At 40.7% G+C, this 23471-nt stretch overlaps 1 protein-coding gene across 2 annotated transcripts in view; it reads left to right on the forward strand.

Moving 5' to 3' along the window:
• The window catches only part of LOC147624882 (pentatricopeptide repeat-containing protein At3g09040, mitochondrial-like), a 65544-nt gene extending 54474 nt beyond the window's left edge, over nucleotides 1-11070 (forward strand). Inside the window, exon 3 of one of the 2 annotated variants that reach the window (XM_086818123.1) lies at nucleotides 6411-11070. In XM_086818123.1, the coding sequence (XP_086674249.1) occupies nucleotides 6622-9123 (2502 nt within the window). In that variant the 5' untranslated portion in view covers nucleotides 6411-6621 and the 3' untranslated portion in view covers nucleotides 9124-11070. The remainder of the gene's footprint in view (nucleotides 1-6410) is intronic. The other variant, XM_086818122.1, reaches the window with a different exon arrangement.
• The last annotated feature ends 12401 nt before the right edge of the window (nucleotides 11071-23471 follow it).

The following is a 23471-nucleotide window of genomic DNA, read 5'->3' on the forward strand; positions in this document are numbered from 1 at the left end:
AAATCAAGTCGGTTGAAACAAGCCGAACCATCAAGCTTATCCAAAATGACATCAATACGCGGAATTGGGAATCTGTTCTTGATGGTAAGCTTGTTTAAAGCTCTATAGTCCACACACATGCCTAATGAGCCTTCTTTCTTTTGAACAAGAAGTACAAGAGAGCAATAAGGTGAGGAACTGGGCTGAACCAAACCTTTCTCTAAAAGCTCATTTACCTGCTTCATGATCTCTTCTTGTTGTGCAGCACTCACTCAGTATGCGGGTTTGTTGGGTGGAGAACTACCTGGCACAAGATCTATGCGATGATCTTCGGGCCTTTGGGGAGGTAATTCACCTGGCAATGTATCAGCAAAACAGTCATTGAATGCATGAAGAAAATTTAGCCTATCATTAGTCATAGCATCGACATTTAGATGACTTGGTACAATGCTATCACGGACAAAAACCAAGTACGCAGAAAGACTCTTCTTCATTGCTTTATTAATTTGGATGTGTGATACAAGTGGGACGGAATCCCCTTCTTTGCCAGCATCAATAAAATGCATGCGGCCTTTATGCATAAAAGAAATCATATTGGTCTTGTACTCTTTGTGGGGCTCAAGCCTATGATGCCATGGCTTGCCCAACAATACATCACATCCATTTAGTGGTGCAACTAAGAAATGTTCATTATCAAGGTAGCCCTGGATATGTATGCGTAACTTCCCTATCAATGGGGTAACTTGCACCTCCTTACCAACAAATGCAGCTTCGGTTTCAATCTGAGGTCCCATGTTCTCAACCTCAATACCCAAAGCAGCTACCGTTTGCATAGAGATGAAGTTATCGGTTGCACAGTCATCAAACATGAATAAGGCGGGGGCTGATCTTTGATTTGTCCCCAAGCCTTGCATACCATTCGCTCTTTTGCATCATAATTTGTGTTCCCCTGCACATCGGGAACTGCATGTACATTAGCCTTGGTCTGCTTGTCCTCGTGCTTTGGTTTGCGGTCAGGGCGTTGTCGAAACATGTGGTCTTTGCTACCACAAGAAAACCATTTTCCCTCCTTGGCATATTGCTCTCTTTGCTCCGGGGTCAAGCCGAATTTGTTCTTCTTTGGGCCCTGATCTTTAGATGAGGTATTTTCCGCTCTACCTCCCTTGTGGGTCTCCCGGAAGTTCTTTTTAGGTGGCTGTCCATCTTTTTGCAGATTTGGGACAGCCTTGTCTTTCCCCTTTGAACCGCCTTGATCCTGCTTACTTTTGAGCACCAATTGCTCCGTAGCAAGAGCAGAAGCTGTGAGCTGTTGCAAAGTATGTTTCGGGTGCAATTCAATGCCCGAACGATATGTTGGTTGCAGTCCGGAGTGAAACTTACTCTTTCTTTCATCCTCAGTGATTTGCATAAAAGGAGTTACTTCCAGCAACACTTTCCAAAACTTGTTAACATATTGATGCACGCTTTCATTATCTCTTTGCTCAAGTTTGTTCCACTTTTGGGTGAGAGTTTGCTCTGCATTTGGTCGCAAAAACTGAGCATAGAATCTATCCTTAAATTCCCTCCAGGTGCAAATGGGGTCCTTGGTGATCTTTTCACTGATCCACCAATGAGCAGCGGTCCCTTTCAAAAACATGCTAGCATGGCAGCATGGCGTACTTTAGACTTCTGAATGAAGTCCTCATCGCTAAAAGCAATGTCAAACTGTGCCACAAATGCTAACACTTTGAAAAACATCAAACTTAACAGATTTGTCACCTGCTTTAAATTCCTTGAGCTTTCTGGCATGAGGCTCATGGTCTTCTCTTTTTCTTTTTCCCTTATCCAACGGGGCAGCCCTATCTGTATGGGCTCCATGGGCCATCCTGGAAGTTTCATGAAGCATGGTGGCATGTGCTCCACGGACTTGAGAATCAGATGCATGTGACTTTCCTGCATAAGGCAATGTCTCTCCATGAGACAACTCAGAAGGCAAAATTCTTCTAGTGGCAGACCTGTCACCCCTACCATGGGATACATGTCTTGAATGCATGTGACCTTCATGCCCTCCATGAGCACTAGCATACATATACCTGTCAGGCTTTGTGCCTTGTGGAGAAGACGCATGACGAGAGGTGACTGTCACCTCTTCCTTTTGCATAAAAGACCTCAACCTTTGAGATGCGGGATCACCATGCTTCAAGCGAGGTGGATTTCTGAATTTCAGCTCTCGGTCTTCCTCCTCTTTGATGTCACCTTTGCGGAGGAGGTAGGAAAGTGCCAACTCCCTTGGCTTCTTGCCTACTTTCCGTGCCATGGACTCAAAGGTCACATCAACCATTGCCTTGCTTCAATGGCACTTTGCACATGGGGATCTTCATGCAAAAATTTTAGCTCTTGCTCTTGTGCTTGCAAAAGCTTTCTCATATGTTCCATTTCAGCCCTCATTGCATCAGGCTCTTGTTCTAGCATGACTGTCTTTCCTCGAGACAGTTGTCCCTTTGAATCACTATCATTCACCCTTTCAAGGGGCTTGTGCCTTCCTTGCAGAGCATCAGAACCACGCGAGGCACTAGATGGGCCCCTCGAATTAGGCACTTCCAAAGGGTTGCCTTGGCTGTCCGTTGTATTAAGTGTGCTAGAAGCGGGGTGTCCAATACACAGGTTCGTTTCCCCACTAAGAAGAGGGAAACAACCGTGCTCTGATACCAATGAAACTGATCTCGTCAAGTGGGAATAGACTCCGATGGACACCCACACGCGTAATAGCACAACTTAATATCACAATTTGAAATGGACAACTTAATAACAACTTGAAATTGAAATGAAATGGAATGAGATAGATGGACACCTGCACTGGGGCCGGAACGGGCCGACCCCCCCCCCCCCCCCCCTCAATATATGATATATTATTGGGAGTATTTAACAAATACAATGCTCCATGGGTTCCAAGAACCAGATGATGTCCATGTACAAATGAATACAGTACCAAACAAAAGGCTCGAAGTAGATGTTCGAAGTAGAGCGACCACTTGCGTGATCCAGTCTCTACGGTCCTGTGCCTTCACTGGACTCCGCGGAGAGTGCCCCACAAGTGTTCCAAGACCGGCGTTCCCGTACTAACGCCTGGCTCTCCCAATCTCGGCACACACACACACACACACACACACACACACATACACACACACACACACACGCGGTTCTCCAAAAGCTTGGACTACCCGGCATCGAACGGGTGTTAGCCGTAGAGAGAATCCCTTATCAGATTTACCACAAAGTTCTTTACTTAAATCTGAAATTCACTTACTTGTAGATTGCAGATGGAAGACCAATACTCGTGATGTCTGTGTGCAGTTACTTGAGAGGGACACCAAAGTGCAGCAGCATATCGAGAGGAGTAGCTGCCTGGGGAAAAGTATAACCTCCTAAAGAAAGGAGATGCCACCTATGTAAAGGAGGCACAACCGCCTACCAAGGAGAACAGCCACTTGCTGTGCAGGACACAGCTGCCTGTTGTGGAGGAGGAGGAAGCATAGCCGCCTATGGATAGGTTGAGCAGCCCGTTGGAGATGGAGAAGTAGCCGCCTGTTTGTAGAGCACAGCTGCTGGAGATGAACACACAGCCGCCTGCTGTGGTAGGCAGCGCAGCGTGTGTGGCTGCCTGACTGGAGATGCACTTACAACCGCCTTGTTGAGAGGAGATGGAGGCGCCTGCAGTAGACAGGCGCAGCCTGCTGGACAGAGATGAAGCAGCGCCTGTAGGAGATATAGCACCTGGCTGCAAACTGTGCAGCCGCCTGCTGTGTAGTGGGCAGCCCATTGGATAACCAGCGCAGCCACCAGCAGAGGGTACAGCCGCCGCCAGTAGTGCAGAGAGAACAACCGCCCGTAAGAGGACTAGCGCAACCGCCTGAGCCAGTACAGCCGCTAGGGATGAAGCGCACAGGCAGCCGTCAGCCTGCTGGACAGAGGGAGCCGCCGACAACCGTGGAGATGAAGTTGGCGCAGCCTGAAAAACCGAGGAGATGATCGCCGGGTACCTACGATAGAGGTGGTGGCTCTCTTTTGTAAAGGTTGGAGTGGAGTTAAAACACTTACAGTTGGCTGGCTCCCCACGTTTGCATGTGGGCGGCCAGCTTCATGGTGGTGTGGGTAGGTGACCATGCACCCACCCCCCCACACACACAAGTTAAGTGTGGCTCCCCACCTTGGCCCCTAAGTGGGTGCCCACTTTAAAGTGAATGTGAACATACAACCTTATAAAATGAAAGGTTAGAGAATAAAGTATTAAACCAACATGTGCAATACACTTACCACCTGTTCACACTCAACAAAACTCGTCAGAAGATAGAGCAAACTTCACGACTCACTGGCAGGCGTCCCCGCTCAGTAAGTGGCACGTCAAGCAGGCAAACACAAAAATAAGAGTCATGCGAAAACAGTTTCAAATATGCAAAACAAGAGTGCATGTGCAAATAGTATCATACACATATCTCTCGTTCATGGAACAAGTACAAAATATCTGTCGGGCACAAAAATGGCACGACATAAAACATAAATCGTGGTCTTCCTATGGAGTGATAGTCCCATAGGTAAGACACAGTTCCAGGCACGAGCCTCCCTATGAAGTGACAGTCCCACAGGCAAGACACGGCACGAATACTGGCTCTTCCATGGCGTGACAATCCCATGGATAGAACACAGTCCATGTCATACATTGGTGGCACCAGTCTGGCTCCCGTCCATACGACACCTTCCTGCTAACACACGGGTGGCACCAGTCTGGCTCCTGTCCATGTCAAGCAAAAATACTAGCCTCTTCACATGAGACACCGACCTGGCCTCAAGTGAATGAGACACAAAAACTGGAGATGGACCAAATGGTTGGCCAATCGGTGACAACTGGTCACACTTGGCCTCAGACTTCTTAGTGGAAACACTACTGGGAATGTCGCCGAATCTTACCCACCCCCCCAATCTGTCACCTTCACTACACCTGAGGGTATGTCTGATCGGTCATCAGTTACAATTAATTTATGCACATAGCAACTTAGCTATTAATCTTAAATCAATTAACCTTGGCACATACCAACTTGGCTATTAACCTTAAATCTATTTCTTAGTTTCTCAATCTTCTAGGTTTCTCATTAAAATTCACACCATTGTGTGGTCTTTGGGTGATGGCCTCTACTACACCACCAAAAGGCACACAAGAAAGAAAAGTAATGGTATAAGAACTGCGGAATGCTGAAATCCCAGCTCCAAGTGCACGTATAAGACCTGCACTTATCCTCTTACCCCCACCTGACTCCTTTAGATAGCTCAACACCCTCCCAACCTCCCCATCTGATCCAGTCCAACAGCTCCAACTGTTTTCCTCCCAGGTCAACAAACAACGGCCTCCAAAAGCTTTGATCATACATATATTAGCCTCTCCTGACCATAGCTGACTGCTAGTTGACCAAATACACCCTCAACTGACTCAGAACCCTCTGATTCTGCTTCTTAAGTCCTCCAATAGTCCCCAGGTAGAAAACTGTCCTCTAGGATCCCTTGGTTGTCCTCTAAGGTCAACTAACCTTATATACCAATCCCCAGGACCTTCGTGGACCCCCTGTCAACCCTCCTTTGCTCCCTCTCTAACTGAACCAGATTGAGTTTTGACCTGGCCCCATGGCCAATGTCACTCATGTTGTGTCAACTTCTGACCGCTCTTCCAGACGGAAGACGCACTGAAGGGCACGTCGAGGCACAAAGCACACCCACGCTTTTGCCTCCATACACACCTACCAGACATTTACTCTAGAGGTTTCTGAGTCTCACTGGATTTACCCCTATGCGGCCAGACCTCCTTCCACTACCAGGCTATGGCATTGTTTCTATGGTCACTTGCCCCCTGATGTTTGTCGAGACAGTGTCTTTGATGAGCGTCGTCTGCACGATCTTCCGCTGCCCACGTAGTCCGAGGATCTGTCTCTAGCTGTGCCCATACCCACCTACCATCTGGGCACAGCTGAGACCCCCGCTTGAGATGACTGACCTCAGTCGTCTTGCGTACTCCCTCAGCTACCCTTTACCTTTATCCTTACCACGACTGCACTAATGTGTGTCAGAGCAACAGGGTGCGAGAAGAGAGAGAGTGCATGTGCATGTGTATGTGTGTGAGAGAGAGTTGTGTCTGTGCATGACAGAGACATAGAGAAAATGCATGTGTGAGAGACACACAAATATGCATCTATGTGAGAGTTGCACCTAGACACATGCACATGCACACATACACAAGTGCACACAAATACACACGTGTATATAAACACACACACTCATCATACACGCTTGTACACATATACACATGCACATATGCATACATACACTTACATGCACACATATATGTGTATGCACATATGCCTACAAGCAAAAACTTCATGTGTCTTATTAACCCTTTTTAACTTCAGAAATCTCCCACTATTATCCCTTTCATATAGACTTTGCCCTTTACACAGGCAAGCGATGCATATGTTGCTGATGCAGTCCAAGTTGGGTTGAAGACATGCTCGAGAGAACAGAAGAGGAAGACTCTTGTACGAGAATGCCCAAACCAGTGCTGCTAGAGAAAAAAAGAATGGTCTTAGCTTAGAGGAGGCACTCGCTTCTTTGGAAGAAGGTATGCCGCCTGAGCCCTGCGTCGAGAACCTTGCATACATCCTGCGCACATGCACAAAAGAGAGAAACCTAGCCTTTACGTTGCGCTTGCATGCCTACATCCGTGAACGCGGATTGGAAGCTCATAGATCAATCGGAAATTACCTAGTCCCAATGTTGGTGGAAGTTGGAAGCATGTGCAACGCCCAGAAGGTTTTTGACAGGTTGGTTTATCAGAACGAGTGCTGCTGGAGCTCACTCATCATAGGTTATGTTAAATATGGGGAGGCACGACGAGCTCTTATCCTGTACCAGAAAATGCAACAGGATTCTATACATGCAAATGGATATACTTTCATAGCCTTGCTTAAGGCTTGTGCTGAGCTGAAAGATATGGAAAGAGGCTGCAAAATACATGCTGAGATTGACAGAAAGGGGTTGTTGAAAAGAGACCTTTTTCTTGGCAATTCCTTGGTTAACATGTATGCCAAATGTGGTTGTCTTGCAAAAGCACAGGAAGTGTTTGACAAGCTTCTAGTTCGAGATGTAGTCACGTGGACAGCACTGATTGCAGGATATGCCAAACATGAGCATGGTAAGGAAGCGATGAACTGTTTTAGACAGATGCAACTCGAGGGGGTCCCTCCAAATTTTGTCACGTTTGTTTGCATCTTGGAAGCTTGTGGAAGTATTGAAGCCATAGATGAGGGCCAAGAAATACATGCAGAGATTGCTAGGAAAGGGGAACTGGAAAGAGACCTTGTTGTTGGCAGCGCGTTGGTTGATATGTATGCAAAATGTGGCTCACTTGCAAAAGCACAAGAAGTCTTTGACAAGCTTCTAGATCGAAATGTAGTCTCTTGGACTGCACTTATCGCAGGATATGCAAAACATGGCCATGCCAAGGAAGCACTGCACCGTTTCGAACAGATGCAACTAGAGGGGGTCCCTCCAAATGCTGTCACATTTATTTGCAGCTTGAAAGCTTGTGGCAGTATTGGAGCCGCAGATAAGGGCAGAGAAATACATGCGGAGGTTATCAGAAATGGGTTGTTGGAAAAAGACCTTGTGGTTGGCAATGCGCTGGTCGATATGTACGCAAAATGTGGCTGGCTTGCAAAAGCACAAGAAGTGTTTGACAACCTTCCAATTCGAGATGTAATATCATGGAATGCACTGATCACAGGATATGCCAAATATGAGCATGGCAAGGAAGTACTGAACTGTTATGGACAGATGCAACTCCAGGGAATCTTTCCAGATGCTGTCACATATGTGTGCAGCTTAAAAGCTTGTGGCAATATTGGAGCCATAGAGAAGGGCAGAGAAATACATGCTGAGATTGCCAGAAAAGGATCATTGGAAAGAGATCTCGTTGTTGGCAAAGCGCTGGTTGACATGTATGCCAAATGTGGCTTTTTTGCAAAAGCACAAGAAGTGTTTGACAAGCTTCCAGTACGAGATGCAGTCTCGTGGACTGCACTGATCTCAGGATATGCCAAACATGAGCGTGGGGAAGAAGCACTGAAGTGTTTTGAAGAAATGCAGCTGGAGGGGGTTACTCCAGATGCTGTTACATTTGTTTGCAGCTTGAAAGCTTGTGGCAGTATAGGAGCAACAGACAAGGGCAGAGGAATACATGCCGAGATTGCCAGAAAAGGGTTACTAGAAAGAGATCTTGTTGTTGGCAATGCGCTAGTCGACATGTATGCCAAATGTGGCTCTCTTGCAAAAGCACAGGAAGTGTTTGACAAGCTTCCATTTCATGACATAGTCTCATGGACTGCACTGATCGCAGGATATGCCAAACATGATCACGGCAAGGAAGCATTGAACTGTTTTGAACAGATGCAACTTGAGGGGTTCTCTCCAGATGCAGCTACATTTGTTTGTATCTTGAAAGCTTGTGGCAGTATTGGAGCCACAGACAAGGGCATAGAAATACATGCTCAGATTGGCAGAAAAGGGTTGTCGGAAAGAGACCTTGCCATTGGCAATGCACTGGTCGATATGTACGCCAAATGTGGCTTGCTTGCCAAAGCACAGGAAGTGTTCGACAAACTTCGAGTTCGAGATGTAGTTTCATGGACTGCACTGATTTCAGGATATGCACAGCTAGGAGAAAGTGAAAACGTTTTTCATATCGTTGACAGAATGAGAGGAGAAGGCGAAAAGCCAGATGTGGTCACATTTATTAGCATTATGAATGCATGCAGTCGCGCAGGTCTGGTGGATAAGGGTCAGGCATGCTATGAAGTTATGAGCAAAGACTATGGCATCAGTCCAACTCTTGAGCACCTGTCTTGCATGGTTGATCTCCTCAGCCGTGCAGGCCACCTAGACAAGGTGGCAGCTATGATGAAGAAAATGCCATTTCATCCTAGTTCAGTGGCATGGCATTCTGTGTTGGATGCTTGTCGAAAGTGGGGCAATATGGAGCTTGGGAGAAAGGCCTTTGAACATGTAGTACAATTGGATGAAATCAATGCTTCAGCTCAACAGACTGGGTGCCCTATAAGTTCTTGAACACACTTAACAGTTTGCCAATGTTTTGTCCCTGGGATTTGCATAAAATTGCTCAACTGGGACACTCCAAACTAAATGTCCGGCCTTGTGTTACACAAGTATATGAGGCAGCCAACAGCCTGGCTGTAAAGCCTTGCCGTAAAGAGTGGCATCACAAGGCTCTCCTGCATCATACGTACAAAGCCTAAGCGTGGGTCTGTATGTGTAACATCTATGCAGATGCTGACATCCAGAAGATGAGGCAACTGGAAGAAGCCAGGACATTGTTGGTGGACTGATGATTGTGCATTCATTTCTGGTCGGGAAAATGTTCCCAAAGCACAAGTTTTCCCAAGCGAACCGAGTGAGATGAGGAAATGCTCTCCCCGCGTGCCCTGAATAACTTGATTGTGTGCAGAGGGCTAAAGTCTTGAGATTCTCTGAACCCAGAATGCCAATAATCCCATCCAGAGCATGATGCCTGGAGAAAGGCTGAGGAGGACAGCTAAGTCATCCTGTCAAAGCTGTGTTGTCACGGTCACCTCCCAAAAAGCAAAGATGTTTTCTAGGACTGTCTTATCCCTGATGAAACCTGTCTATGTGCCACGGGGGAGATGCAATTGCAAGTGGTGGCTAATGGCTTTGGCAAGGATCTTGTGCGCAGTACCAAAAAGCGTGATGGTGCACCAGTGCTGAACCTCAAGGCGACTGCCAAACCTCAATGCTAGTGGCTTTGGCAAGGATCTTGTAGGCGGTGCCGAGAAGGGTGATTGGGCGCCACTATTGGACCTCAAGGTAGTCGCTTCTTTTTTTTGGGATCAAATGGATGAGGTCTGTCGCACGGTGCTCAGGGAGGGAACCCATAGCCATGACCTCATTGAAGGCTGGCCAAAACCCGATCTTCATGAGATCTGAGTGCCATCGGAAGAGTGAAACTGGAGGTCAGTCCTTGCTCAAGAATTTCCAGCATGGAAGGTCCAGAAATGAGCCATACTTGGAGAAGGGAGGATCCTTGTGTGCTGTTACACTTTTTAGCACACCTGGTCTTGTCGGGGTTAAGTCTGGGTCCACGGTGAGGAGCTGTCAGCAGAAGTTGAGGTCTAACAGGGGGGAGGGGGAGTCCGCCTCCACTATATCCCATCCAGGAATGCAAAGGCGGCAGGTCCGATCGTGATGATGGTGGGATCTAGAAGATTGAAAGAGATCTTTGGTCATCCTATCTATTGCTCGAGGCGTGTGCATGATAATGGTACTCCAGTGCCAATATGCAACTTTAGGAAGATTTAAAACTTGGCCCAAAAAGGATCCTTCAGCCTCAGAAAAGTTCACGGAGATGCCCCACTGCACCTAGAAAAAACTAAACCATCTCTTTGTTTTGAATCTTCGTATGTACCATTGCATCATCATAATCCCCAACAACCACATCTAAAGCTGTTCCTACAAGACAATAAGTTTAGTAGATATTGTGAGTGCTATTTGTTTAACCTAGTTCACAAACATGGAGTTTCAAAAAAAAAAAAAAAACTAAATCAATATGAATTGCAGCAGATGTAGGTGGTATGTAAAACTTTCACATGAAAAACACCTAGCATGGTGTGGGATGTATGGTGAGTTCAAGCTACAAAAATTAGTTAAGACCCATGTTTCAATTTGCACCAACAAAAGAGAAAATAATGCATTTGTGTTCCAACACCACCTATGTAGAGGGTAGGTTAATTTTTTGGTGAGCGAGCTTTTTTCATTTTGGTGAGCTTTGGCACCATGCGTTTTGTTGATGTGTACTACTTTGTTAGGGTGGCACTAGACGTGTCCATGTCAACTTGTGACATGGGATGACCATACATAACATGGGCATATATACATCATCACCATGATGGCCATGCATGCTATCATGTGCACCATGGACATACATACATCATCACCATGATATTCATGCATGTTATAATAGATCATGCCTAACATTGTCCATTTTGTCTTGGCTACCATAGATAACATTTGTTTGTTATGTGCATGCGCGGAGAGTGCTGTTCATGCTCCTTACATGCAAGAAAGGGATCTACATTGCTCGGGATATCATTACATGCTTGGAAAGGACTCCACATGATTTGTATGTGCTTGGTATTGTGAGGGTGTGCCACATATTATCCATATGGTCCTGTACATGATCGAAATGAGATGACATTGATCGTCACATGCTTAGAACTATCACGGTGAGGCTTACAAGACCTATTCATGTTCGAAAAATGCTCCCCATGATCCTTACATGCATGTTACTGTCCCGATGTCGTCTGTATCATGCATACACGGTTGGAGATGGCTACTAGCAATGCTTACGTGGTATTATCTGTTGTGGTTTGCAAGGTCCCTATGATTTGATTAGGGTCGAAATGTCTTGATGGTGTTCTTTATATGGTTTGTATTGTTCTGTTGTGGTCTATAAAATGTCTATTGAGAAGAATGGGAGGGAGAGGGTGAGCTTGAGCTTCTTGCAAGGACACACACACACACACACACACACACACACACACACGAGTATTATCTCGTTGTGGTTTGCAAGGTCCCTATGATCTGATGTCTTGATGGTGTTCTTTATATGGTATGCATTGTTCTGTTGTGGTCTATATAATGTCTATTGACAAGAATGTGGGAGAGAGGGTGATCTTGAGTTCCTTGTTGCAAGCTTTCTTCTTCACACGCACACGCACGCGCACGCACGTGCACACATGCACACACACACACGAGATAAATGGATGGTTGATTTGTTTTCTATCTTCTTACTTCTCTACAACCATAACATAAGAGTACATACTAAAAGGGAAGGTACTCTCTACTAAAACATACAAGGTTGGTCCATAACCGATTACATGAACTGGCGTTGTAACTATGTGGTAAACCATTCCATAGGTTAACATGGTTTTCCTTGCATGAACTGGCGTTGTAACTATGTGGTAAACCATTCCATAGGTTAACATGGTTTTACTTGCATGACCTAAGGCTCTTTGTCATCTTACCCGTGAAAACCGGCACTTATCTTTTGTAAGACGACGCTGGAACATACAAAACAACCCTACTCTATGCTTAATATCAAATAGGAAAAGTCTACGAACTTCATGTACATAGTTGCTTAAGACTAGTAATAGAGGCTGGGCCATTTTTACGTTTGGTCGGCCTAGTGTGAAAACTAGTTGTTCGTATATAAGTCTTTTTTGACAATAAGAAATACACAATCATTTCCTTGTAATAGTTTTCTTGTGATCTCTCCTCTTCCCTCTTCTTCCTTCCTTGTATTCCATTGAATCTTACTTGCTTGATGGATCCATACTGGATAGGTTTGATTGTAGGTTGTCTTCTTGCATTAGCTTCGCCTTCATTTCCTGTCTATATTGTGAGAGAGAAACATCGTGAAGGACCATCTCTTTTTGCCTCCATCTAGGCACACAGAGAGCTCTCCCTTCATCCCATTGGCAAATAAGTATTCCAGTGTGAACGGAGTGAGGACACGACAGATGAGCTAGTGCACCTATATTCAGAAGTTGCATTTATGTCTCTAAGGCAAGACTCAACAACAGATAATTCGGCAAGGCTAAGGTAAGGTCTTGACTTGAACATATTTGGCATTGCTGTCAGAGAGATTAACCTAGGGCTTAGCTTAGTTTACCCTTTTATTCCAAGATATTGTAATTACCCAATATTGCTCAGTGTCAATTAGGAGATCACACTCTGAAAAACATACAGTTTTGGAGCCATTGGATGTGTAGTTGTGTGTTTTATTTTGATTTGAGTTTTATGCATTAGGGCACTCTATTTTCATCTATTGGTAGGACAAAACCCTAGTTTAATTGTGTGTTTGATTTTGATTTGAAGTTTTATGCATTAGGACATTCTATTTTCATCTATTGGTAGGTAAAACTTTGGTTTCTTGGTGATTTGCATGAAGTTGGAGTCCAAGAGGCTTAGATTTCATTGCTTTGATCTAAGGATTAGCTTAGCAATTGTGATTAGGAGTGAAATCTACTCTGAAAACATGAGCATTGAGCTCCATTAGGTTAGATTAGAGTGGGATTGTGAATTTCGTTCATGTATTTCATATTTTAAATAATTTTTGTTCATGTATTTCATTTTTTAAAAGCATTTTTTCATGCATTGTTAAATTGGTAGCCTAGAAGCATAAATGTGAGCCATGAGCTTTGACATGTACGCCGTGAGCTTGAACATGGAGCCTATATACATGAGCCTAGATGAAAGGAGTATACCTCACATTATATGGACCAATTATCACTATCATAAAGACTCGTATGGATATACCTACACATGTTCTATAGACAATCTGTACCATCCATAAATTTTAAGAAAATTATTCTCTTTCGAGACAATAATTGAAAATTTTAAGTATAATTATTACCTAATTGATAGGCTTATTTCATACAAGTGAAGTACGTGAGCCAATTTTATATAGACATGATCATGCTTACTAACATGAGCCTAAAGCCATGAGTCTAGAGGGGTGAACCTGCATACGTGAGTCTAGAGGCGTGAAACCTACATGCGTGAACCTAGAAACATGTGAGCCTATGGACGTGAGTCTAGAGGCATGAACCTACATATGTGAACCTAGACACGTGTGAGCCTATGGATGTGAGTCTAAAGGCATGAACCTAGATATGTGAGCCTATGATGTGATTCTAGAGGCATGAATCTACAAATATGAGCCTACAGACATCCTGTAGATGTGATCCTGCATATGTGAACCTGCATATGTGAGCCTACATACATGAGCTTGTAGATATGAGTGTAGAGGCATGAACCTGGACCTGTGAACTTGGCTGGATGTGAACATGGACACGTGAACCTGGCTCGACATGAACCTATAGATGTGAGCCTAGTAAGAATAAAAAACTTGACTGAAACTATTTTCAGACTTGATCCAAAAGCACCAGGAACTTTGATGCAAACTAGACCTTGACTATTGTTATTAGAAATGATAATACAGTTAACTGTAGCACATCAAACCACACATCCTCAAACACACCAAGCCTTTGATCCCACCAAAACGACAAGCACTCCAGTGGAGAAGGCTAGACTCCTTCGGATACACCTCAATCAACGAGGAGATTTGGGAAGAAATGAGCCAAATGAGACATAGACATGAGTGAAGAAATAACAAAACACCTAGAAACATGAGCCGCGGTAGTTCTTCGAGCTTCGAAATCACCAAACTCGCTCTATAAACCGTACTCATGATAATGTGAAGGGGGTCTTACCTCTTGATCCAATTTCAAGATTCAAGGGCAGTGTCTACCCTTTTACAACTCAATCTGGTGTTTAAGAGATGATTACAATAGATTTATTAGCATAAAATTACTAGAAATTATATTAAATCAAGGGTAATCAATTTGTACAGAATGGTTAGAGTATCAAACCATCTCCGAATTGCAATCTGAAGTTATAGGGATCTGTATCAAATACCTAATGGTTAATTTGAACCCTCAGTTGCACCAAAATATAGTGATTAACACTGATTAATCACTGATTAGCAAATTAATCCTCTGTTTTGTGTGCAGAAAACAGAGTATGTGGGGAGCCCAGATCTGAGGCCTTAGAGTTCAAATAAGCTCAAATGCTTTCAAGGCCATCAATAGCAATTAGTCTAGTAGAGGATTAAGCCAAGAAACACAAGATTTGACCAAACATTGAATGCTTAATCTCTGTTTTACCAAGTCACGTGCAAATTTGATGAAGAGCTTGGATCTCATTAGAGACTTGATCAAATCAAATTCTGACTTCACCAGCTTGTAGAGCACCGTTGAAAACCCCTTGGGCCAAGAGGAATTAGAGCAATTTGATCTGGAGTAGACAAGATCTCATTTTTCCTCAGAAAAAAAGACGCTTGCAAAATCGCGTGGAACAGCAGTGTGCGCTGGTGGTTTGACCTTCTGTTTGGATGGGCTAGAGCACAAGTGTGTTAGCTATGTTTGCCTAAAGTGGCTTGAGCTAATTTGATGTATGATGGGAGATAGAGATCCTCCACTAGCTGGGGGTACAGAGGGTTACTTGAAAATAACTAAAAAAGTGATTATTTTCTAATCATCTACTAATCCTAATTAGTTAGATAATGGGCTCATAAACTTGATGGATTCTAAGCTAGGCTCTGATACCATGTCAAAATTACAGCAATGTGATGAGCTATGGTGGATCAAATGCTAGAATCAACATCATTAACAAAGAGATTAGACGATAATTAAGATGTGATAAGTGAGCAATTAACTGATAGCTTAATGTAGGCATGGATAATCAAAAACCGGCAAATTTTGCTTACTCTCTATATCCTCCTCTCTCTCTTTTTGTTCAAATAAAAAAGGGAGCCAAACTGGTCCAAATCTTGTCCAAATTCAGCCAAACTGAAGCTCTAGAACTCAGTTGGACTCAGTTAGTGGCCTCCCTCACCTAAAAATAGACCCTCATTCCTTTGTATTCTCATCTGTGAACTAAACTATGTTGGTATTACTCTAAGTTAAGCTTATTTTCTATTATCCTCTAAAAACCCTCTACAAATTGAAGAGATTGGAGCTTCTCTCTCTCTCTCTCTCTTCAATCTTCCTTGGAGACTCCAACAACATACCAAACCAATTGATTGGTTAGGGACCTCTACTGTGATCAAAGAATCAAGTAATTTAGGAGATAAAGTGTGGATTATGGTCTTATTTTTCTTAAATCTCCAAATGTTTCTCTTGTCAACCCCTCTCAAGCTTGAGAAGCATTAATTTAAATGGCTTTTTGAATACTATTGAAGTTCTTTAATGTATTGTAATGAAGAAACACATAAATTTTTATTTATGATTAATTTATAATGGTTATTCTAATCACATGAATAATACTAAACTTTATTCTTTCAAATTTATTGAGAATTATCAGTAATAGCAGCGGAGCTATGGTAAAATTTTTGAAAATAAACACATAAATTATTTTCATTTATATTATGAAAAGAGGACTTCCTACCATATTCTAAGATTAATCATCCTAGATTAATTGAATGATTCTTATTATAATCATGAAAAAATTAATTTTTATGTTTATGCATAAATAGTTAATTAGAAAAAAGAGAAATTTCTAGTAATCCATTTTTATGTTAAAAGAGTAATCCCCATGACAATGGAAATCCATGTATTCTAATGAAGTAAGAGAAAAATTGTGATGCTAAAATAATGTATATTTTATTTAAAAATCAAAGAAGGATTTTAGTTAAATTTATCTTTTTGTATAGATAAATTTAAATTATGAAAGAGAAATTATCACCATATTGGAATTCAAATATTTAAATGAGAAAAGTGTAATTCCTAGTTTAAAGGAATCAATGGAGATTTTTATTTAAATTTTAAGAGAAAATTTAGTTAAATTTATCTTTTTGTATAGATAAATTTAAATGATGAAAGAGGAATTACCACCATATTGAAATTCAAATATTTAAATGAGGAAAGTGTAATTCCTGGTGTAAAGGAATTAATGGAGATTTTTATTTAAAGTTTAAGAGAAAATTTAGTTAAATTTATCTTTTTGTATAGATAAATTGAAATGATGAAAGAGAAATTCCCACCATATTGGAATTCAAATGTTTAAATGAGAAAAGTAGAATTTTTAGCTTAATGGAATTAATGGATATTTTATGTAATTTTTAAGAAGAATTTTAAGTAGATTTAATTTATGGTAAAAGAGGAATTCCCACGATAATTGGATTGCACTCATTGAAATGAGAAAAAGAAGGATTTCAAGTTTATTCAAAAAAATAGGTATTGATATTTTAGTTAAAAGAAAAATTTTTATGATATTTAAGAAAAGATGGATTTGACTTAAATTTTAGTGTCAAAAGATGAATTTCCACCATAATTCTACCTAATGAATTAAGGTTGAGAAATTATGTGGCATAAAGAATATCTTTCGATATTTTAATTGGTAAAATCACTAAATGTATATTTTACCCAAAACTAGATGTTTATCGCTGAAGGGAATCCTTGTAGAACTAAACTGAATGAATTTGGTTAGACTACGTGACGACAGTAAACCTAATTGTCCTTCTCTCGATCTGAATCAGACAAAAACTTCGTGACCTATTCCAGTTACTAAATCCAAAGAATAGACGACCGAAACTAATCTAGTTTTTTCTTGACCAAACTCACCAAGAATCTAGTTGGCGAAATGGACAAAATGATGGATAGATTACTCTCATGAGAGATCAAGGATCCTCATTATGAAACTGGGAATTATGGAAAAAGGGTTTTCAGAACCGATCTCAAACTGGAATTTTACTTGCATTGGAACCTCTATTTTTTTCATCCAAAGGACTGTTTTACGCCAGAATGCTCGAGGAAGCATTTGGCTTATGTTTTTCTAAGAGGAGGTTCATTTTGGAACAGCTAGCGAGGAGTCGTCAATGGACGTTGCTCGCCGGCAAGGACTGCCAAGGTCTTGACCAGCCTCGGTACGGTTAAAATGGTGCGCTTTCGGTGGTACGACGGGTGAGGACCGACGAAGCGGTCCCTGAGTGAAGTGCTAGGACACCTAAGAAGGATCCTAGAGGGTTCTTGTGAGATCCCATTCCCCTATGCGAACCGGATTCCCGGATGGTAGCAGCGGAAGTAGCTTCCTCTTGCGCGGGGCAGGGTTTCTCACTCGGGGCCTCGCCCTCGAATGTTCGAGCACGAGACTAAGCTGGCATTAGGAACTCAATGGAGTCTTCTTGGGCCCTTTTATTTGGCAGTTTAAGGGAGTCAAACCTTTTCTCTTAAGAAGAAACGTTTTCTAATTTGAAGCTTCAAAACGGCTACTTTATTCGAATTTGAATTTGGGGGGGAAAATGGAAATTAAAATCTAGCGGATAAAACCATATCATGTAACATATCTATGGAAAGCTCTTGATGCGTAGATCACGGATCTGTAATCTTCGCTCAGATCGGAGCTTGTATGTAGAAGTTATGGAGGTCCGAAAATTGTAAAAATGCCCCCCCCCCCCTTTTTGGGGGAAAAAGTGCACCCTTTGACCACTCTTACACCTCTCTTACAAACCCATGGTTTTTGCTTACATGGCGGGCACCTATTTGTCAAAAAGTTAAACGTTTCCATAACCTCATGGCAAATTAAAGGGCCCAAGAAGACTCCATTGAGTTCCTAATGTGGTCAATCCAAAAACCGAAATCGGGAAAATTTTCCCTGCCTGAAAAATGGGGACAATTCCACCATTTTTATTTTCTTAACGAATTTCTCTAACGAGGTCAAGATACTGAACTAACCTTCATCTGATTAAATCAGATAGAAGGAAAACTATTACAGACTTAACTTGAAGGAATCAACGCTTTTTTCCTAATTGAATCAGGCACAGCCGTTGATCTATTCATCAGAGAAGTCTTCAGGCTTTTAATTAAACTACTCGAGTTCTAAGCGTATTCCTATTGATCAATTTTATTATTAAAACTCTACTGATTCCAGCCTACCCCATCCGGCCCATGGGTTAGCCACCGCCCAATCATTGGAATTGGTAGAACCAGACAAGTACCCATAATTGAATGCTTTTCTTAACTTTTGCTTTAGAATACAGATACGCACACACTCCTCTTTAAACTTTAACTTTTAAAAAAATCCATTGACAAACAATTATTGGTTACAGATGTCATAACTCAAAATTTTCATTCAATCCTTGTTTCTCACAAAACAATATCACTTTGGACTCTCCGTTGAGACCAGCAGGTCAGCAACGAGATCCAATAATAGATTACAATAATTTTCTCGTCATCATACATATATATATCTTTCCCACGACATACGCATGGGTGTCCTAAGCACTGTGAGCCCGTGCATCGCCTGGTCAGAACCCTCTAGGATCCTCCTTAGGTGTCCTGGCACTTCACTCAGGGACTGCTTCGTCGGCCCTCACCCATCGTACTAGAAGCGGTCAAGACCTGGGCATGTTTTTGCCGCGTGAGCCATCCTTTGAACACTCCCCGCCAGCTGTTGCAACCGAACTTCCCTTTGAAAAACACATATACCGAATGCTCCCTCCAGCATTCTGGCGTAAGACAGTCCTTCAAGAAAACAGGGTTTCTATGCAAGTTTTCAGTTTTGATTTTCTTTTAAATACAATGAGTATATGTTAATTCCGTATCCCAAGACTTCTAGATCGCATGTTTGAATTCCAAACAGAATTCCTCGAATTCTGTAACCTTGATCCTCAGATTAAAATCAAAGGGTCTCAACTTAGTTTTAGATTCGGTGGGTGATTTAAGTGTATTTTTCTTGAACTGGTCACATTGTCTTTTCTTGAAACTGACGAAGGAGATTAAGTCGTGCTCATAGTCTGATTCACAGTTCGAGTCTGGAAAGGTTCTCCCTGAACTATCTTTCTCGAAGGGTAATATTTCAATTACTACTTTACTGAATTTCATTCATTGAGTATTTTGCTTAACTGATTTCAAAACTAAACACGTATTCCTATGAGGAATAAACTAATTAACCATATAAAATTCCGACTTCGATAGATCTTCTGAATTTTCTCATTATCATCCTAGAGAATATGAAACAGTAGAATTTTCTTTCACACAGTATTTACTTATTCATTTACCAATATTCATGGGATTTAAACAATGATTAAAGAGAACTCTCATTTTGATAAAAAAAAATATGTATGCTTTTATTTATGCATAAAATCCAACTTCTATGGAAATAACACTTTTATATAAAAGAAAATCCTTTTATGCATCTATTTACGCATAAAAATCAATTTTGATGAAACTAACACTTTTATAATAAAAAAACTCTTTTATGCATCTATTTAAGCATAAAAATCCATTTTGATGAAAGTAACACTTTTATAATAAAAAAATTCTTTTATGCATCTATTTATGCATAAAAATCAATATTGATGAAAGCAATACTTTTATAATTCAAAAAATCTTTTATGCATACACTTTTATAATAAAAAAATTCTTTTATGAATAAAAATCAATATTGATGAAAGTAACACTTTTATAATTAAAAAAAAATCTTTTATGCATCTATTTATGCATAAAAATCAATATTGATGAAAGTAACTTTTTTATAATAAAAAAATTTCTTTTTATGCATCTATTTATGCATAAAAATCAATATTGATGAAAGTAACACTTTTATAATTAAAAAAATTCTTTTTATGCATCTATTTATGCATAAAAATCAATATTGATGAAAGTAACACTTTTATAATAAAAATTTTTCTTTTATGCATCTATTTATGCATAAAAATCAATATTGATGAAAGTAACACTTTTATAATAAACTTTTTAATGCATCTATTTATGCATAAAAATCAATATTGATGAAAGTAACACTTTTATAATAAAAAAATATCCAATATGCATCTTTCTATGCATAGAATTTAAATCTAGTGAAAATCACTCTTTTATAATAAAAAAATAACCAATATGCATCTTTCTATGCATAGAATTTAAATCTAATGAAAATCACTCTTTTAATAAAAAAATAACCAATATGCATCTTTCTATGCATAGAATTTAATTTTAATGGAAATAACACTTTTTTAATAAAAATATTTATACTATGCATTTTTCTATGCCTAGAATGAAAATAACACTTTTAGAATACACAAATCGTGGGGATTACTCTTTTTGAATAATAAAAGATAAAACTTATTTCACAAAATTTAAGAAAATTTTGCCATAACCTCCTTTGTATGGCTGACCATTTTTCAAATTTTCCTATCCTTAAGTCACTTAAAAATCATCCCCTAATGGTTTAAAGCATTCTAAACTAATCAAATTTTACTTTTAAAAGAGAAATAATATGAAAAGTTTAATTCCAACAATTAGATTACTTATCTAGGATAAAGAAAGGCTGAATTTAAGAATGAGAGAGGGGGAAAGCCTTTCCAACAAGGCATAGCATCATTTTATATTTCAAAGAAAATAAAAATTAGAAAACCATTAAAAAGAATAAAGAAAAAGTAGGATTTCTAGCTTACATGAATTTCTGAGAGCTTTCCTTTGGCTTGATGGTTTGAGGGATCTACTCTTGTTTGCAACAAGAGTGGCCACTAATTCTTTAGAAGAGGGAATGGTAAAAAACTAATGAATTATTAAGAAATTCACAGTTTTTGGCTCTGGGGAGGAGTAGAGTAATAGTGCATAAAACACTATTAAGCTTCTACAAAGGGGGAGGCTTCTATTTATAGGAAAAAGTGAGCTTCTAATCAAGCAAACTGATTCTAGAATTTATAGGAAAAAGTGAGCTTCTAACCAAGCAAATTGATTCTAGAACTTATAGGAAAAAGTGAGCTTCTAACCAAGCAAACTGATTCTAGAATTTTCTAGATCAGTTTGGTCAATTTTTGACCATTTTTGGGTCAGTTTAGCTTACTTTTTGGAACTAGACTTGAATTAGGAGAGAGGAGAGATGAAATATCTCAATATTTGAGAATTTAAAACTCCACCACACATGTGAAATAGGCGCCTCCTTCATGAGGGGGAATCCCCACTCTTGAGGTGTCAAAAATTCATTTTTTTAGTATTTCCTTTGGTCCTTAGTCCACTCTTCATCTTATGTGAGTATTTACTCATTTTTGGGGGGATTTTCTTTATTTCTTCTATTTATCTCCTCCCTACATTTGGATGAATCTGATTGGCCCCTCAGAACCTTAATTTTAATTTTTTTTTTAAAATCTGGACCCCTAGGATAAGGCCTTTTGAACAAATTATAATTTATTTCTAATGCGCCTTTTGAAAATCTTTTTGAACTTCTATTTCAGGGAAATTTACTTTAATAAGAAGAGATATTTTTCTTTCCAAAAATATCTAAAATTTGAATAATCTCTCTCTAGAATATTTTCTCTCTCTAGGCAAAAACAGGTAGAAACAAGATCTTTTATATTTTTGAAGAGGGATTTGATTACAGGGGAAGATATTGGACATCTTGAGGGGCTGGGGAGGAATCTTACATTCTCTCCCACTTGAAAAACGCGAGATGTCCTCATCTCGCAAAAACTGGGGATAATCCCTCAACAGTTCGGCTTCTTTCTCCCAGGTGGCATCTTCAAAAGGATAGAACTTCCATTTGACCCAACAATTCTCTCAGAATTCTGTTCTTGAGAACCTTTTCTCGAACATCAAGGATTGTTGGAGTTCCATCTGCCCTTGGATTGAAGAAGTTAAGATTTCATCATCAAGCACATGATTCGGGCTTGGTATATACTTTGTTAGAAGGCTGACATGAAATACATTATGTACTTTGAGATGAGGAGGCAGAAGAAGCTCGTAGGCTAAGTCACCTACTTTCTTTGTAATCAGATATGGTCCACAATATCTGGGGGATAACTTCTTGTACTTCCCAAGAGATAGAGAACTTCTTTTGGGGCGTACTCGAATGAAGACCATATCTACTTCTTCGAATTTTCTATTTGTTCTCTTTATATCTGCATACTGCTTCTGTCTATCTTGGGCAGCTTTTATATCTTTGCGAATTGACTGCATCTACTGCTGCTCCATGTCGTCAAGCATCTATCTGGACATCTCGATCCTAATCAATGGGTCGGACAAAGTTAATGGAGTTAAGCAATCTTGTCCATACAGAGCTTTGAAAGGGCTCATCCCAATACTTCGGTGATAAGAAGCATTGTAGGCGAACTCGACTAGGTGCAGATAGCTTAGCCACTTCTTGGGTTCCCTGCCCCACAGCATGACCGAAGTATATCTTTGATTACTTGGTTCACCCTTTCAGTTTGACCATCGGTCTTGGGGTGGTAAGCTGTGCTGAGATCCAAGAAGGTTCCTATTGCTTCCTGAACTTGGGATATCGATCACTTACTATTCTCCTGGGTAGGCCATGCAATCTGAAGATTTCCTTGAGGAACACTCTGACCACATCCATTGCAGAGTGTAGGTTTCTTTTACTGGAATCAGATGGGCAACTTTGGTTAGTCTATCAACTACCACGAAGATGGAGTTGTAACCTGATTGGACTGAAGGTAATCCAGTAATAAAATCCATACTAATACATTCCCACTTCATCTGGGGGATGTCTAATGGATGTAACTTCCCAGGCATTTTTACTCTCTCGGCCTTGACTTTCTAACAGGTCAGACATTGACATACATGATTAAGTACATCCTTTTTTAGACCAGGCCAAAAGAAGCTTTTCTTCACAGACGTAGGTTTTGATGAAACCTGGATGTCCTGCAACAATAAAGCTGTCATGGGATTCATTCAAAATTTGACCCTTAGTTCCCTCATCCTTCCTTGGGAATGCATAGCTTGCAATTATAATACATAATTCCATCATCCAGGCCGTACCCTTGAACTCGATTCAACTCTTGTGGAGTTTTGCTTTCTTGCATA

The sequence above is a fragment of the Cibotium barometz genome, chromosome 24, assembly GCF_041138505.1.
Source record: "Cibotium barometz isolate CiBa-2024 chromosome 24, ASM4113850v1, whole genome shotgun sequence".
NCBI classification, from domain to species: domain Eukaryota; kingdom Viridiplantae; phylum Streptophyta; class Polypodiopsida; order Cyatheales; family Cibotiaceae; genus Cibotium; species Cibotium barometz.